Source organism: Cynocephalus volans, chromosome 1, assembly GCF_027409185.1.
Source record: "Cynocephalus volans isolate mCynVol1 chromosome 1, mCynVol1.pri, whole genome shotgun sequence".
NCBI lineage: Eukaryota > Metazoa > Chordata > Mammalia > Dermoptera > Cynocephalidae > Cynocephalus > Cynocephalus volans.
The window spans coordinates 45222496-45240395 of record NC_084460.1 but is presented as its reverse complement, the minus strand read 5'-3'; the positions used below and the strand labels follow the sequence as shown (position 1 = coordinate 45240395).

The 17900-nt window shown below is 52.2% G+C and overlaps 1 protein-coding gene across 1 annotated transcript in view; it reads left to right on the top strand.

Annotated features, from left to right (window-relative positions):
• The window catches only part of RIPOR3 (RIPOR family member 3), a 33053-nt gene that overhangs the window by 14307 nt on the left and 846 nt on the right, over nucleotides 1-17900 (top strand). The window contains exons 4-19 of the mRNA XM_063077507.1: nucleotides 798-821; nucleotides 1062-1115; nucleotides 1933-2082; nucleotides 2265-2328; nucleotides 2658-2701; nucleotides 2878-3003; nucleotides 3080-3225; nucleotides 5006-5135; nucleotides 6814-7386; nucleotides 10483-10613; nucleotides 11637-11760; nucleotides 12384-12519; nucleotides 13177-13338; nucleotides 13878-14045; nucleotides 14615-14817; nucleotides 16516-16599. Of these exons, the coding sequence (XP_062933577.1) occupies nucleotides 798-821; nucleotides 1062-1115; nucleotides 1933-2082; nucleotides 2265-2328; nucleotides 2658-2701; nucleotides 2878-3003; nucleotides 3080-3225; nucleotides 5006-5135; nucleotides 6814-7386; nucleotides 10483-10613; nucleotides 11637-11760; nucleotides 12384-12519; nucleotides 13177-13338; nucleotides 13878-14045; nucleotides 14615-14817; nucleotides 16516-16599 (2319 nt within the window). The remainder of the gene's footprint in view (nucleotides 1-797; nucleotides 822-1061; nucleotides 1116-1932; nucleotides 2083-2264; nucleotides 2329-2657; nucleotides 2702-2877; nucleotides 3004-3079; nucleotides 3226-5005; nucleotides 5136-6813; nucleotides 7387-10482; nucleotides 10614-11636; nucleotides 11761-12383; nucleotides 12520-13176; nucleotides 13339-13877; nucleotides 14046-14614; nucleotides 14818-16515; nucleotides 16600-17900) is intronic.

Sequence of the window (17900 nt, the reverse complement as noted above, 5' to 3'; positions counted from 1 at the left end):
AAAGGGAATCATAATTTATGTATTCTCGACATCTTACTTTTCCTACTCAGTGGATCTCCAACCTCACGGAAATCCCTCCAGGCTGACACAGCAACTCTAATCAGGAGACAAGTCTGTTTTGTAAATACAGTTTATTGGCCATACCTGTTCACAGCTGCTGTCATGCTACAATGACAGACTTGTGAAGTCACAACAAAGACTAGAGGGCCTGGAAGCCTAAAATATTTACTATCTGGCCCTTCATAGCAAGGTCTGCCTACCCCTGACCATAAAGCCTTTCCACTGGCTGCACCCTGGCCCCAGCATGGATGGCCTCGGGAATGCGCCATTTCCTAAGGGCCACCGCTGCCTCTCCAAGCCTCCCACTCTCAAGTTCTTCTGCTCATGGCTGAAGTCATCTCTTAAACAATCAAATCACAATGGTCCCCATTTTGCTGAGTGCCTACTGTGTCCCTCACTCCTCACAGCAACCGTATAGGGTAGGTGCTATCGATACCCCATTTAGATATGAGGAAGTGCAGGCTCAGAGAGGTTGGGTAACTTGCCCAAGACACATAGCTGAAAAATAGCAGACCTAGAACTGCCTTATCCCAGGACATGTGTCTAATCACTCTTTCTCCTTGGCCTGGACAACAGCTCGCTGGCTGCAGACCCGAGAGGACAGAGCAGGGTTAGCTGCAGGCACTAGCTTTTCATCCTCTGAGCCTAGGAGCCCCTGGGATGTAGCGTTATGGGCCTTGGAGGAGCATCTGGGAGGACACTAACACCTTCTCCCTCCCTCCTTTTCTCCCCCACAGGCTTTCTATTATGACCTGGACAAGGTGAGTGAAACTTCTCCTTCTGCACACACATCGTAACCAAGGTGGGCTGGGCCTGGCCACATCCCATTGGCCTGGCTGTCCTCAGGCTGAATAACTGGGTTTCCTCCCATTTTACAAGGATGGGGAGGGGTTGGCCTGGCATTGACCCAGTTCCCTGTGTTAGGACCTGGAGGAGGGTGGCAGGGCTGGCGGAGCTGGCCCAGGCTACTTTGAAAGCATGTTCTCTTTTCCTGGGAGAAGCAAACACGCTCTGTGGAAAGACACATTAGGAAGATGGAATTTCACATCAGCAAGGTCAGCCGGTGCCCGGGTGTCACAGGGTGGGGATGGGTCCTCAGCTGGGTTAGCAGGAGCTGGGGAGGCTCCCTCTGAACAGGAGTAAGGTACTGGTGCCGGAGTGCTAGAGAAAGCTGAGGATGAACAGGGGTGAGGGAGGTGGCGGGTCACGACAGAGGACCCCTGGCCTTGGGCCAGTTGAAGGACTGCAGGGGCTCAGCCCTGAGGCGGCAGTGAGGGTGCTGATGGCTGGGGCTCCCCCAGACTGGGGCTCTACCCTTGATTTGTACCAAAAGACCTCATCTTAGAGGGCTTAGGAAGGTTAAGTCCAACCACCCCATTGTACAGATGGGAAAGTAGAGGCCCAGAGAACAAGGATCTGCCTGAGACTGCATAGCAAATCCGTTAAGCTTTACAGTCTGCAAACCCTTTCATGATCATGCTTCATGATCAGTAGCCCACTGGGTAGGCAGGATATCTATCACAGACCAACCTCCCCTGTTTTACAATTGAAGTCAGGCTGAGAGGGAGGAAGTTATGTATTCATTCATCTATTTCACTAGTTTTTATTGTGCACCGACTGTGTGCCAGTGGCTGCCAGGTGCTGGGGGATGAAGGGCATGAGACAGACGTGGTCCCCCCTGTGGACTCACATTCTATGGGGTGCAGGGGACCAGTGCTATGAGTGTGACAGTGCAGGGTGGTGACTGCCGCCAGGGGCTGGGCTGGAGGAATGTTAGCTCAGGGACGGCCTCTCCCAGAGGTGGAGGAGTGGCCAGGCAGGTGTGGGCGCTGCCCTCACTAAGGGGTAGGAACACCTGTGTGCCCGCCGCAGGTGGACGAACTCTATGAGGGCTACTGCATCCAGTCCCGCCTGCGTGAGGGTGCCTGCAACATGCAGCGGGCCTTCTCCAGGTGCCCACCGAGCCGCGCCTCCCGCGACAGCCTGCAGGAGCTGGGCCGCAGCCTGCACGAGTGCACCGAGGTGGGCCGTGGGCAGAGGCAGTGAGGGTCTAGCCTAGTCTGGGGGAGGCTTCTGGTCCCCAAGGAGCATCTCTCTCTGCCCACCAGCCTCTGTCTGGATGCAGGGATGGGGAGTGACCCCCTTTCCTCCCATGGCCTGGCTCTGGAAGCAGGCTGCTGAGCCACCTTGTTGGGGCTTTGCAGGACATGTGGCTCATTGAGGGGGCCCTGGAGGTACACCTGGGAGAGTTCCATGTCAGGATGAAAGGTAACAGGACTGAGAGTGGGTGGCAGAAGCCAGTTTGGGTGGGGTGTCAGGCCTCTTTGGGGACCCTAAGACTTTTGTTGAGGGCGGGGGTGTCTGGGCCCAGCCCTCGCTTTTGCACTCATGTGACACAGGACCTTAGGCAAGTCCCAACCCTTTCTGAGCCTTGGGTGTGAGGGCCCAGGCACCGTCCTGTCCATTGTCAATCATGATGGCTTATCCCTCCCCCGAAGCTAATGCCCACACGCAGTGGGGGGTCCCCCAGTGAGGGCCTGTGATCCCCAGGCAGGACCAGAGGACCGAAGCAAGATTAGCTGGTTTCTGTGTTCCAGGCTTGGTGGGCTACGCACGCCTGTGTCCCGGAGACCAGTATGAGGTATGGCCACCCTCTGGAGTCAGTCATCAGGGTCCCAGCCAGGCCTTTGGGGGATGGGAGGTTCTGGGAACTAGGGTCCCAGTTGGGGTTCTGTCTGGCAGGGAGGGCCCCAGGCAGGCATGGAGTGGGCACCCACAGGGGTGGCCGATGCACCTCTTCTTGGGCTTTGCCCACAGGTGCTCATGCGCCTGGGCCGCCAGCGCTGGAAGCTGAAGGGCCGGATCGAGTCGGATGACAGTCAGACCTGGGATGAGGAGGAGAAGGCCTTCATCCCCACCCTGCACGAGAACTTCGACATCAAGGTAGAAGTGGGCCTGGGGAAGGGCCAGGGTGCCCTGGGTGCTCGGCCAGACACCACCCTCCAGTCCCCTCCCCCAGGTGACAGAGATGCGGGGCCTGAGCTCGCTGGTGGTGGGCACCGTGACGTGTGACATTGCTGACTTCTTCACGACGCGGCCACAGGTCATCGTGGTGGACATCACAGAGCTGGGCACCATCAAGCTGCAGCTGGAGGTGCTGTGGAAGTGAGTTGGGACTAGCTCCTGCCCAGATGCTGCCACCCCCACAGTCCCGCCCCGGCCCAGCAGGGAGGCTGTGGCCTCACCAGTCTCCCAGCACCAGAGGTCTGACCACATGGGGCCTGGCCCCCGCTCCAGGGTGCTCTGTGGGCATCCCTGCCCTCCCTGGTCCTCACCTCAGCTGCCCTCCCGTCAGACAGACAGGCCAGGGCCTAGGCCTTCTTGCGGACCCTGCCCGCCCGCCCCTCTGAGTTTCAATTCTGTCCTCACTTCTGGAGAGTGGCTCTTAAAGTCCTGCTGGCCTCCTGGGCTTTGCTCCTTGGAGGAGGCTGGCCTTTGCCAGGAGGGTCCCCCAGCCACTCCTGCCACCTTGTTCCTGGCTGACCCCTGCCATCCACCGGTCACAGGGCTGAGTGGTCACCTTGAGCCCTTTCTGGGCCGCAGACCCACAAGACTTATGGGAACACCTCTGCCCAGTGGGGCTATCTGTCCTGCACCACATTTCAGGTACTTGTTTGTTGGCAGCAGTGCTTTCTTCCAGACAAAACCTCGTGTTTCCAGGGGCTCCCTCTTAAGTCCTAGGGCAGGTGTGGTGAGATGAAAGGCACTTCCTCTGTTCTGTGCTTGCTCTGACCACTTGGGGCTGGTCTCCACCTTTCTCCTTGGGGTGGGTGTCTGAGCCTGGGGGTCTGACTCAGGCGAGTAGCCACCGCAGCCCCAGGGTCCTCATCTGTCTAGTGGGGCTGAGAACATCTCTGACTGGGGAACCCCCCAAGTGAACAGGGCAGGCATCTCAGCACCGTCCAACCCTCAGCCAGGCAACTCCAAGGACCCAGGAGCCCTGCTGGTCCTGCAGGTGCCCCAGGAGGGGAGGAAAGCTCACAAGGAGGCACCTGCATTGCCTCTGAGCTTCAGGCCCTCGTGGTCAGGCTGGGCCCAGAGCCAGGCGAGCAGGTTTTGTGAGGCAGGGAGGGTCTCCAGGATCTGGCTGCTGCAAGGGCAGGGCTGGGGAGGGCCAGGCCATGCATCACTTGCCATGTTGCTTTCCCACATTCAGCTTGGATTCCCACCCTTACCTGTGCATGTTCAACATAGATGTCCTTCTATAAGGGAACTCATTTTACAAGTGAGGGATCCAACATGTTTTACCCAGAAAATGGCAGAAGTGAGTGTCCACTGCTGGTCTGCTGAGCTTCTAGAAGGGGCTTCTAAGGGGGGGGGGGGAGTGTCACTCATGTGTGGTGGCCAATTGCCATCCTTCGCCATCTGGCTAGGGGCCCTCAGGGCGGCGGGAGGCTGAGCAAGGTTTCCAAGGGGGTTGAGACCATGGGTTCTAGTGTCCAGTGGGCCGCGCCTGTGACTGTGGGCAAGGTCTGGCCCTCCCCAAGCCTCCACTCCCTCTTAAGTCCTCCAAGCACAGTAAGCAGAGTAAGCATCATGTTTAGATGATCTCTAAGGCTCTGGGGTGAGAGAAATCTGCATGTCAATTCAGCTGTGTCCCTTGTTGTTGGTTGTGACACTGTCTAAGCAAGTTACTTGTCTCTCAGAGCCTTCATATCTTCCTCTATAAATAATTTTCTTGGCCACAGAAGGTTGTCATGAGGGTTGAAAGAAGGATTTGTGTAACGAGTTTAGTAGAGCTCCTTGCACACACACTTGCTCACCTGTTATTGTTTTTGAGATGAAGACAACTGCTCTGTAACCACAGAGTCCCTGGATCCCATTTGAGCCTGAGGTGGTCTCCTGGGCACCGATGACAACTGCCCTTCTGTTCTCTCTCCTCCAGCCCGTTTGATACTGAGAGCCTCCTGGTGTCAGCCAGCCCCATGGGCAAGTTTTCTGTGGGCAGCAGGAAGGGATCCCTGTACAACTGGACACCCCCGAGCACCCCCAGCTTCCGGGAGAGATACTACCTGGTGAGTGAGCCTCCTCCCTGGGGGCAAGGATGTTGTGGCCAAACTGGGATGGGGGCAGCAAGTGGGGGCTGGGCTGCACAGCCTGGCACCCCCAAATGTAGCAAGTGATGCGTTCAGCCTCCCTTTGGGGTTATCCTAGGTGTTCTTCTGTGCTTTTTCTTCTTCTGCTGCTGGCCTCATTCTGGGGGCTCTGGAATTGGTCCTGGGTTTGGCTGGTTTTCCTGGGTGACTGGAACGGGGCTCTCTGGATGGTTCTGTACTCCAGCCATGGCCTTGGCCTCATTTTCCTTGTTTTAAACTTAATATGTGGCTCTAGCAGTATTACTTGACAGTATACAGTAAAACATCTCTTTCCGGTGATCTCCAGGGATCTGGATCCCCTCCTTAGAGCCAACTACTGTTGTCAATTTCTTCTGTATTTCTCCAGAGGCCCGCCCTATGCCAGCCACAAGCAGATGTGCATTCTCCTCTGCCTTTTGTTCCGCAGCGGTCTTCTTAAGCTAATGATGTATTTGGATTGGCCTCCGTCACTCCCCAGAGGCCTCCTCATTCTCTGTTTACACGGTACAGTCGTACGCATTCGGCTGTATCGTACTTTATTTAACAAGACATAGAGGTTGTTTCCAGTTTTTTGCTATTACCAACAAGAAAGCAGTAAATAACTTTGTACACATGTCATTTTACATGAGTGCGAGTATCTCTTCAAAGCAGGTGCCCCAGCGAGGGTCCTGGGGTCCCAGGGAGCTTGGTGCCCCTCAGCTGTGGCTGGGCACTGGCACGTGCCTGGTGGCTGTTGTGTAGGTGGGGTGGCGCCAGGCTCATTCTCAATGAGCCCCAAGAACAGAGACAAAAACAAAGACATCCTGTCCAGCCCAGGGGCAGGGTGACACTGAGCTGGGCAAACCTCCTGTCACCCTTGAGGCCCTCACGGGGTGTGGTGAGGGTTAATGAGGTATTATATGAAGGCCTTTGGAGCAGGGCAGGAAAAGAGAATGCTTAATGACAGCTGCTGCTGTTCTATGGTAACAAACACCTGTGTGTGTGTGTGAGAGAGAGAGAGAGGTCGCTCATTCATTTGTTCACTTCACTCATTCAAAACTATACACCAGGCTCTGATCTAGGCCAGGTGAGGATTATGCCCTCAGGCGGCTGAAATTCTATGGGGGAAATAGACATCTGAATCAGAGAAGTGCACAGCCAGCCTGCAGGGCATGCAGACCATGGGAGGTAGTAGATCAGGAAGGGGAGGGAACTGCTGAGCAAGGTGAGAGATGCCACTTAAAACAGGGAGTCTGGAGAAGAGTTCCCAGGAAAGGTGACATCTGAGTAAGGCCCTGAGGAGGTGAGGCACAAGTCATGAAGGCATATGAGGAAGAATGTTCTATGCAGAGAGGAGTAAGTGCAAAGGTCGTGGGGAAGGAATGTGTGAATGAGCCTGGAGGGCGTGAGAAGAGCGAGGCTGCGAGGCTGGGAGGAATGAGTGAGAAGACTAAGGATGGGGGATAGCGGCAGAGGTGATGGTCCTGTCAGCACCCCTGGGATGCTGGTCGCCATGGCAGACCTGTCATCCCAAGAATGTGGGTATGCAGAGCAGGTGTCTGTGGAGGGAGTCCCTCTGGGGGTCTCGCCTTGGTCCCTAGAGTGTCTGGTGAGGCTGATGCAGTGTCCCCCTCTCCAGTCTGTCCTGCAGCAGCCAGCACAGGAGGCCTTGCTGCTAGGTGGGCCAAGGGCCACCTCCATCCTCAGCTACCTGTCCAACAGCGACCTTCGGGGTTCCAGCCTGTGGAGCCGGAGTCAGGAGCTGCCTGAGATGGACTCTTTCAGTTCTGAGGACCCCCGAGACACCGAGACCAGCACATCAGCCTCCACCTCGGATGTGGGGTTCTTGCCCTTGGCACTTGGCCTCAATGCCTCCATTGAAGAGGAGGCCCAGGAGGAGCCCCCGTCCCCGGGCCTTCTGCCAGACATGGCCCACCTGGTGGAAGGCTCATTTGTGGAGCAGCCCGGCTGGAGAAACTTGGGAGTAGAGAGCCCCAACCTACCCCAGGGCTTCCCATTCCGCAGCTGCACAATCCCAAATAGTGAGAAAGGCCAGGATGAAGGAGAAACCAGGGACGGAACAGATGGGCCTGGCTTGGCCCTCGAGAGGCCTCTGCAGGAGGTCCTGGAGTTACTGAGGTCCATGGACCCCGCCCAGCCCCAGCTCCGGGAGCTGGAGTACCAGGTCCTCAGCCTCAGGGACCGGCTGAAGGTATGCCCACCCTTCACTGGGCAAAGGCCCTGCTCTGCTGATGGTGTGACAACTGCGAGTGGACTCTGAGGACAGCCAGCCTGTGCTGGCATCCTGGCCTTACCTCGGTGTGATCTGGGTGGGAGATGTCTCTCTGGGTCTTGGTGTCCTCATCTGTCAGGACAGCCCTCATGGGGCTGAGGATTGTTAGAGGAAGCTGGGGCTCACAGTGAATAACTTGCTCCATGTCCAGCCAGAACCTGGTCCCTTCTCGCATCTTCTGACCAGAGCAGGTAGGGCTGTGGCTTGGCATTAAGAACCAAACTTGGAGTGTTCTTAAGGCCAGAGCTGGCTCCGTGAACAGCCCCATGCAGCCTCCTGCCTGCCTCATCCACACACCCCACATTAAACCTTCTCCTCGACAGGGCTCACACCAGGGGCTACTCTCCGTTCACGGGAGGGCTCAAGTGGCTCTCAGAGGTGCTGGCCTGGGTAGATTCTATTCCACTTTTTTGTCTACATAAGTTTAAATGCACATAAAATAAAATGTGTAACACCAGCACCTATTGATACATCCATTTATGAAACCACTCTCTTTTGTGTAAGACACCCATCGGCACTGAACCAGTTTAAAAGCTCTCTTCAAAAATTAGCTTCAGTTGTTTTATCCTTATTCTCACTCAATATTACAAATCAGCACAGGGGAAAGAAAGTTTGATTTCTCATTTTATATCCAGCAACTTAAAAAAAAAGTTCACTGTTTAGCACTGCTATGGTCTTTAAAAGGCCTACCTGAAAATTTCTTTTTTTTCTTTTCTTTTTTGTTATACATATATTTTTTTTACTACCTGAAAACTTCAAGAAAAAAATTTAAGAAATGATTTTTTGTACTTTTTATTTTGTTTTTGGTGGCTAGATGGTATGGAGATCCAAACCCTTGACCTTGGTGTTATAGCACCACACTCTCACCAACTAAGCTAACTGGCCAGCACCTCTTTGTACTTTTTAACAGGCTTTTCAGGTAACAGTTTGAGTCAGCATGCACACAATTTCTGTCACATTGAAAAGTTACACCCACGGGCCGAGCCCGTGGCGCACTTGGGAGAGTGCGGCGCTGGGAGCACGGCGACAGCTCCCGCCGCGGGTTCGGATCCTATATAGGAATGGCCGGTGCACTTACTGGCTGAGTGCCGGTCACGAAAAAGACAAAAAAAAAAAAAAAAAAAAAAGAAAAGTTACACCCACTTTACATAAAAATCTTAAAACCATAATAATGCAATAATTTTAAAGATCTCTGAGGAACTTTTTACTTTGGCAAACCAAGTCAGAACAATAAAAATGACTACACAGTTTTAGTTGAACTTTCTAAAGAGGAATTACACACACTTATGTGTAAATACATGTGTGTGTGTGTATATATACACACAGACATATATATATACGCACACACACACCAGGGTACTTCAAAAAGTTCATGAAAAGATCCATATTTTAATTCTATTTTTCCACAAACTTCCCTCGTGTGTTTATCTGTATACAGACATACACACAGTTGATACTCCTTATTCATGGATCTTGTATTTTCGAATTCACCTGCTGGCTAAAATTTATTTGGAACCCCCAAATCAATACCCGAGGTGCTTCTGCAGTCATTTGGGGGGAAGTATAGAGTGGCGAAAAATATGACTTGCCCAATGTGCACCTTCCCTGCCGAGTTTGAACTCTCTGCCTTCTTGCTTCAGCTCTCATCCTGCAAGTGTCCTTCTCACGTTCTATTCAGTGCCATGTTTTTCAAATTTTTGTGCTTTTGGTTGACGGCTTCACTGTTTAGATGCCTTCCAAGCACAGTGTGTCAGTGCTGGTGAGTGTTCCTAAGCACAACAAGGCTGTGATGGACCTTAGAGAGAAAATCAGTGTGTTAGATGAGCTTCGTTCAGGCATGAGGTCTAGTGCTGCTGGCTGTGAGTTCAGTTAATGAATCGACACTATATATTAAACAAGGTGTCTTTAACCAGAAACACACATACAAGTTTCTGTATTGACTGCTTGATGAAAATGCTGTGACCAGGGGTTTGTAGGAACCTAACCCAGGATTTCTCCTAGGAGTCATGGTTCAGTATTTTCTAATTCAGTTTTTTGCTTCACTTTATAGAACATAACTACCTTGAATAATGAGAACAGACTATATGTATGTATGTGAATATATATATATATGCGCACATTTATACATATATAGTACATACATTTTTGTTCTATCAGGAAATGAAATTTCCACAACTAGCCCATTATTCTCTTGTTGCTCAAGGTTTTGTTTTTGGGCCTAACTTTTGTATGGGACAAGGATTGGGTGTGCTGGGGATGGGGACAGGAACCAGCCCTGGAGTCAACCTGGGTCAGGGACCAAAAGACAGAAATCTCCAGAAAGGGGGCCACCACTGGGAGGCTCTGATGACTTGACAGAGGCAGGGGCATGGCTCCAACACTCTCCCCCTCCCCTGTTGGGGGCTGACTAGAAGCTCCCTTCCTTCCACATTTCCCTTGGAGAAGAAAGACTTGGAATCCACAGGCTTACCTCGCAGCTTTTGAGCATCCTGAGGAGGTGTTTGGCCTGACCTACACCATATTTTGAAAACGATTTGAAATGTGTTGCAGATATTTAAAAACTGGGTAGTTTCCCATAAAAACACAGGTCTCTGGATTTTCTTACAAAACTGACTGATCTGGCAATACTGGTCTCACATTCCCAAGTGACAGGTGTCAGCTGGAGCAGGGCAGCAGCTCCCCCTCTTTGGGGAGTCACCTGCTATCCTGCTTTCCATAGCCCCTATCTGGACCGATCACTCATTCCTGTAATTTGCTCTGTCTCCATGCATGTTTGGGGCCCAGGTGAGGCTTTTGAGATCTGTCTCCCTTGAGATTTGCTACCTTGTCACAGGTCATTCAGGAGGTACCTTGGAGAATGCCATGCCCTGTGCCGGTAACTACCCCAACTTGGGTCAGTGGCGGGGATTGTGCTTGTGACCAGGACACTGTTGAGGCCTGAATTTGAGGCCCTGACCAGTGTCCTGGTGGGGTGGGGCCCGGCACTGTCTTCAGGCCTGGCTGCTCCATCCACAGCCACGCAGAGCCCAGCAGGAGAACGCGTCTGCTGAGAGCCTGATGGAGTGCATCCTGGAGAGCTTCGCCTTCCTCAACTCAGACTTCACCCCAGACGAGTTGTCCCTGCTCAGGGGATCCCAGGGCCCCGGGTGAGTGCACCCCATTCAGGTTATATTGGCTCCATGCTTCCCACCGGCCTCCTGGTCTATTTCTCCCATTGACCTTGGCCCAATTCATACTCATATTGATTTATTTTGCTCCCCGCCCATCCCCACATGTCCACTGTTTGGCACAAGAGGTCCTTAGCGGCCACTAAGAGAAAGTGAATACCCCACCCTGGCGCTGAGCTTTCTGCTCCAAGGAATGAGCTTTTTTTTTGTTTTTTTTTGTTTTTTTGTTTTTTAAATCTGTAAAAATAATGGTAGAGTACACAGTGGAACCTCTTTGGGTACATAACCACCATGCAGCAGTAACCAATGCTCTCTGTTCCCTCTGTACCACTGACCGGCCCACGCCCACGACACACCTTTCTTCTCAGTCCAGTAGCCCCACCTGCCCCCTGCCCCAATCACAAAGGTCACAAGGGCTTCTCCTGCACCCAAATCTCAGCAGCACAGAAGAGCATACAGTCTACAATCCTTCTCCTCTACTCTCATAATCCCATGGGGAGGGAGGGCATCTTGAGCCCACATTCAGGTGTCACTTTCTGAACTGCTGAAAGCCAGTCGGTCCCCAGGCTCAGCCTCAACCATGGAGAGGACATGGTGTGAGGCACTCCTGCCAGCAGTATTTCACTTGCCCCTCATGGCCCTGAGCATGGGATTCCTGTCCCCACTTTACAGATAAGTAAACTGAGGCCTGGGGAGGCAGTCTTGTCCAGAGTCATGGAGCTGGGATTGGCTTGAAACTCAGGCTTCTGACTCCTAATGGGACACCCTGGAAAGCTGTTTCTCCCACTCCAGCCCTGGAGCCCACACCATCCCAGCACCTATTCTGAGTTGTTGCCACCTTGTACTCCTTTCCCTTTTCTCTCAGTTTAACTCCATCTCCCCGGGACCTGGAGTTGGCCTCCCTGATCTGGATTTCTCCGGGGAGGGGCGGTTTCCTCTACCTGCAGAGAAAGCTAAACTGTTAACCAGAATGGTCACCCAGTTCTTCTCATTCCAACTCAGAAAGGACAGGACCCCGCCCCCACTGCCATCATTGAGAGCATCATCCAGGGAGCTCACAGCCGGTGCCCCGGAGCTGGACGTGCTGCTCACAGTCCACCTCCAAGTCTGCAAAGCCCTGCTGCAGGTGGCTGTGGACCCAGACTGGGGGACTTGCTGGGGGGCCAAGCTACAGGTTGGGAGTCCTCTTTGCAAAGGGCTGACCTTAAAGGTGATGGGAAGCACAGTGAGGGGCGAGAGGTGATGAGATTGAGGCAGTCTCTGTAGAAGATGTGTTCCAAGGTCTGGATGAATAGGGATGTGGCTCTTATGTAGCCCAAGTCCTGAACCAAAAGCTGTGGCTGTGACTCTTCCATTTGTAGATGCCACAACCGCAATCCAAACTGGCTCAAGCAAAAGGAAAATGTATCGGCTTATGGTATTGAAAGGCTCAGAGGTGGGCTTCAGGCCTAGCTGGATCCAGGGGTTCAAATGCCATCATGACTGGGACTCTCCTCTCTCTCTCTTCAGTGTGGGTTGACTTCACTTTCAGGCAGGCTGGCCCCTTCTGGTGGCAAAGGTGGCCCTGGCAGCTCAACTTGCATCCTATTAGTGCTGCCACCTTGGTGAAGGGGGAATCCCCAGGTGACAGTCAGGGAGCTACCACTGGGACAGAAGCGATGGGCACAGGGCAGGTGGGGGCCATAGTCATGATGGCTGACCTCAGAGTGCATTCCATGGTAACCTAGAGCATTGTGGGCTGCTTCCCAGAAACTGGCCTCCCCTAATTTGTCAAGGATGGTCCAGGAATGCCTTCTGGAAGAAGCAGCGCAGCAAAAGCAAGTTCTGGAGACGCTTTCTGTCCTTGATTTTGAGAAGGTCAGCAAGGCGGCAAGCATTGAAGAGAGTGAGTAACTGCCCACCACTCCAGGCTGCTCGTGTGAATGGCACACAACGATGGGGATCAAAGCCCAGGGAGCCTTGTCTCCCTTCTGGACACCCAAAGTTAACTGGAGCCCACAGTGGGGGCAGTGGCTGAGCTGGGACCAGAGACACACACTATGGGGTGGAGGCAGGGCAGACTTGGGAGTTGGCACCATGTGCTCTTTGGTCAGCTGTGTGACCCTGGGCAGATGATTCACCTCTGTGAGCCTTGGCCTCTCCATCTGTATAACAGGAGTGCACTGCATAGGGTTCGGTGAGGTAGTCCCAGGCCACATTCAAGGCACAAAGCCAGTACTCAGATACAGAAACTGTGATCCCAGTTCTGCCTCCAGCCCCCATGGACCCTCCCCTCTGGGAAGCTCAGGTTTCCTGACCATAAGGAGGGCTGGTGACAGTAGCTCCTCCCAGAGTTGTGAGGACTGCAGCTGGTAGCCCAGTGGGTGCTCAGAGCCAAAGCTGCTCATTCTGTGTCACGTGGGAATATAGGGAAGGGACCCTGCACTTAGCCACACCGTCCCTAATATCCCTGAGCTCCCAGGGCCTAGTGGAGGGAAATCTTTGGGCTCCTGTCACTTGCTCTTCCCACCTGCCATTCAGGTTTCTGAACCTGGGTTTTCAGTCATTCCACAGGCCACGCGGAGGAAGGGGTGCCTGAAGCTGTGGCGAGGGTGCACAGGGCCTGGCAGGGTCCTGTCCTGCCCCGCCACGACTCTACTGAACCAGCTCAAGAAAACGTTCCTGCACAGAGTCAGAGGGAAATACCCAGGACAACTGGAGATAGGTAGCGTCCTTCCCCTCCCAGTGCACAGGGGATGTCAATCAACTCGATTACAAGTCTTCATCCTTTCACCAGGGAGAGAAAGGGCCTCCACAGACGGACTCCTGGGCAGTCTGTGACACCCTGAAGCTGCAGGCAAACATTAGGGGTTGGTGCATTTTCTGGGGATACATGCCATGCCTCCCATCAGAGCCTAAGGGGTAAAGAAAGAACCTAATGAGGAGGTAGGCAGGCAAGGCCCAAAAAAGCCGTCTTGAAATGCTGGCTGGACTCTTCCCCAGAATGCAGAGCTGTAGCATTCTTCTCTGTTGAGCAAGTGAAGGGTGAACGCAGTGGCATGCATATTCCCAGGCCCTGCCTCCAGGATTCAGATTCAGGTGCGGTGTGGGGCGAGCCTGCCTTACTCAGCTGGAGCACACTGCTCTCCAGTGACGGACCCCTGCCCACTTGCCACCAGAACTAACTGACCAGGCTTTGCCCAGCTGAGAAGCCCGAGACTGTGGCCCTTGGGCTTCTCCTCACGGCCCTCTCTGTCTGGCCAGTGTGCCGCAGGCTCCTGGAGCAGGTGGTCAGCTGCTGTGGGCTGCTCCCTGCAGCTGGAGCTGGGCCCCCCGAAGAACAGACCATCACCTGGTTCCAGTTTCATAGCTACCTGCAGAAGCAGAGCGTCTCCGACCTGGAGAAGCACTTCGCCCAGCTCACCAAGGAAGGTAGGGGCTGGGGAGGGTGGCAGGGGTCCTGAAAGCAACACAGGTATAGCAAAGGAATATCCATGGAGGGCTCTGTCCCTGCCATCAGAAGCCACTTTCTCAGGTCATAAACCAGAACCACTGCATCTTTCTGCTCCAGCTGTTCTTTTGAGAATCCAGATTTCATAAAGTTCCACGTTCAGCTCATGGGCTTGATGAGATCAGCTCCAAGGGAAGGTGACTTTAAAAAGCACAGAACAGAGGTCAAAGCTGGGTAGGACAGTGATGCTCAGCTGGCCAGGGTCCCTGAAGTTTGGGCTGTGGTTTTATTAATTTTCAGGTGTATTTGATTCCTTGCTAGAAAGTCTTCCTAGAGATTCCAGGAGGTCCCCTTGAAACCACTCTAGACTGGGCCTTGGTGATTGTTCTGTTTATTCTGGGATTTGTCTGTGGCTAATGGCAGAGGCCAAACAAACCTACAGCTGTACTGCTCGACCCCAATCTGGGGGGCCCTGGGGCCCGCTTCTTCCCTGTCTTCCAGTAACGCTCATCGAGGGGGCCCTGGGGCCCGCTTCTTCCCTGTCTTCCAGTAACGCTCATCGAGGAGCTGCACTGCACGCAGCAGGTGCAGACAGTCAGGAAGCTGCAGGGGAAGCGGCTGGGCCAGCTCCAGCCCCTGCCCCAGACCTTACGAGCCTGGGCAGTGCTCCAGCTGGACGGGCCCCCGCGGGTGTGCAGGGCAGCCAGCACTTGCCTGGCCAGCGCAGCCAAGAACAGAAGCTTCCGGGAAAAGGTACAGTGGTGTCAGGGACAGGTGGCAGCCTCCTGGCCGCAGGGGTGTGCTGGGGGGAGGAAAAGTACAAAGAAGTGTGAACAGGGTCTGCACTCGCTGGGAGATACTTTGGTTTAGGGATGCTCTGGGGAGGCCAAACATGAACTTGGAAGGGATCTGGGCTGGGGTTGCTGGGCCACCTGAGGCACATATGTGACCACACACTGCAAGCATACCACCCCACTCATCTTGATGTTTCTAAAGCAACATACCTGTTTGGTGTGAGATGTCACCTGCACGTTGAATGTTTTTCTTAGTTTTGATGGTCATCCTCATTTACTTCCAATTAATATTCCTGGCTGGACAGTAATGGTTCACTGTGTTCAGTCCACTTAAATACCAAGAGATTGCACCCTTCTGCCTTTTCAGTTCTTGGGTCTTGTGACTATTATATACTTAAGGCATCAGACCCCCCCCCCCCCCCCCCCCCCGCTTTTTGGCAGCTGGCTGGTACAGGGATCCAAACCCTTGACCTTGGTATTATCAACACCATGTTCTAACCAGCTGAGCTAACCAGCCAGCCTGGCACCAGACCCTGAGCAGGCTGGGGAAGGATGGTATTGAGGCCATCCTCTACACCTTTGGTCTCAGCTCCGGACCAGCGAGATAATCTCGTTATGTTGCTAACTGTCCTTCTTGGCGCACATATACCTTTTGTGGTTGCTTTTAACTTCTTTATTTCGAGACTTTTGAACACACACAACAGTAGGCAGAGCAGCAGAATCCACACATACCCCTCACGCAAGCCCAACCACAATCAACCCATGGCCAGTCCTGCCCGTTCTCTGCCATCTACTCCCCCCATATCATTTTGAAGCAATCCCAGACATCCTATTTGACTTGTAAACAGTTGTGTGTCAAAAGCAAGTAATTTTTAAAAATCCTTTTAAAAACAGCCTTGCCTGTTTTCAGCCTACAGAGAATTTCCTCTGTATGTACAATTCTTTTTTTTTTTTTTTTTTTTTTTTGCGGCTGGCCAGTACAGGGATCCAAACCCTTGACTTGGTGTTATGACACTGCACCCTAACCAGTGGAGCTAACTGGCCACCCTACATTCAATTCTTGTTGTTCCAAGGCAGACATCTGATTTCTCTGATTTGGCATTTTACAAATGTTCTTCAAAAAGTTCATGAAGGGGCCAGCCCGTGGCTCACTCGGGAGAGTGCGGTGCTGATAACACCAAGGCCACGGGTTCGGATCCCATATAGGGATGGCCGGTTGGCTCACTGGCTGAGCGTGGTGCTGACAACACCAAGCCAAGGGTTAAGATCCCCTTACCGGTCATCTTTAAAAAAAAAAAAAAAAAAAAGTTCATGAAAAGATTTGTATTATTATTAATTCTATTTTTCCATAAACACTCTGAAGTACCATTGAATACAGACAGCCGTTTAAAAATGTGTTTCTGAAATATTAGACAAAAAGAGCTTTTTTCATTTTATTACCATCAGCCCAGGGATCATTTTTTAGGGATAAATTAAACACTCTAGTATACATCTTGTGATGGTGTATACTTGGCCCAAAGATTACTAGATCACATCCTAAACTTTGTTTAGAAAAAGGTAGGAAGTGCTTGCCTTAGGTCAGCATCTGGAGGGTGATAAGCTGGGACCCCTGGCCCCGTGCTGTCGCCTGCGCCACTCCTGGCACCTTACCCCCTAGGCCGTGCTCTTCTACACCAGTGCCCTGACCGAGAATGACACCGAACTCCAGCAGGCCGCGTGCATGGCACTCAAACAGCTCAAGGTGAGCCAAGTGTTTCCTCTCTAGGGACTGATAGAGAAGGCTGCTCGTGGTTAATGTTAGTTAACCTCAAAACGATTCCACTGAGACCAAAACAGGGGAAAAACAAATCACTGCCAACAAAAAAAAAACCCCGCCTGAACAAGTGGTTTTAGAGCAGCAGTCATCAGCTTCACCAACAGGGACTCTGACAGCACAGGTTCTGTGACAAGGCTTAGCGAACATTTGCTCTGGCTCTGTGTGAAGTCGCAGGTGGCCCCAGGGCCTCACTTCTGAGCTCTAGGATTATATGCTTTAAAATGATCAATTAAAAAAAATTTTAAGTAGAATAAGATCATTGTAAAAAAAAAAAGTATAAAATACAAAGATGTAAAAAAGTTATCCGTCATCCTAGTACTTCACAGAAAACTACCACTGACATTTTGGTATATTTCTTTGTTTGTGGTTGTGTATGAGCATTTAAAATCGTTGATCATATTAAACATAGCTTAAAAACAGTGAACAAAATGAGGACTTTTGTATTAGACTAGCAGCACTTTACAATTCTTTATGAAGGGTCTACCAAATGTATACCTTAACTTGACCTACTCACCCACTCTTATATTGTAGACATTGCAGGTTTTTCATCCATCTTTATCATAAGTAATATTATTATGAGCATCTTTGTGCATAAAGTTTTAAAAAACATGGAGTTCTGAATTATTTCCTTATGCTAGACTCTCCAGGTTTCACTCTAGAGCCAGAGAATATGAGCGTTTTTGAGACTTTTGATGGAACCCACCCATCTACACTCCCGAGGATGTGAGGGGATGCTTGCTTTACCGCAACCTCACCTGCGTTTGGAATTCTCATTCTAAAACATCATTGCTCATTTGCTAAATGATAGTTCAACACAGACTAACTTGCTCACCCTATACATTCTGGGAAAGGAGTCAACAGGAAATTCTAGGAAGAGCACCTGGTCATAATCAGAAAACCAGCGAGAGGGCAGGGTACCCAGCAGAGGGCACTGAGATGCACGCCAGTCCTTGGCCTATAGGAGCACAGCCCTAGGCACGTGTTTGAATCGGGCCCTGATTCTCCTGGCATAGGCTGCCCTGGAAGAGAGCCAGGAGGATGTAGAAAGGTACAGAAGGCAGCAGGTCTCCTCATTTTCAATTCGGGTCTTTCAGAAGGCATCTACAAAGACAAGTTCTGTTAATGGCCTGGCTTGCTAGCAGGTGTCAGGACTGAAAGATGAGAGGCTTCCAAAGTCCAAAGGCACTTCTACCAAATCTGAGGCCACAAGTGCCTAAGAAACCTGG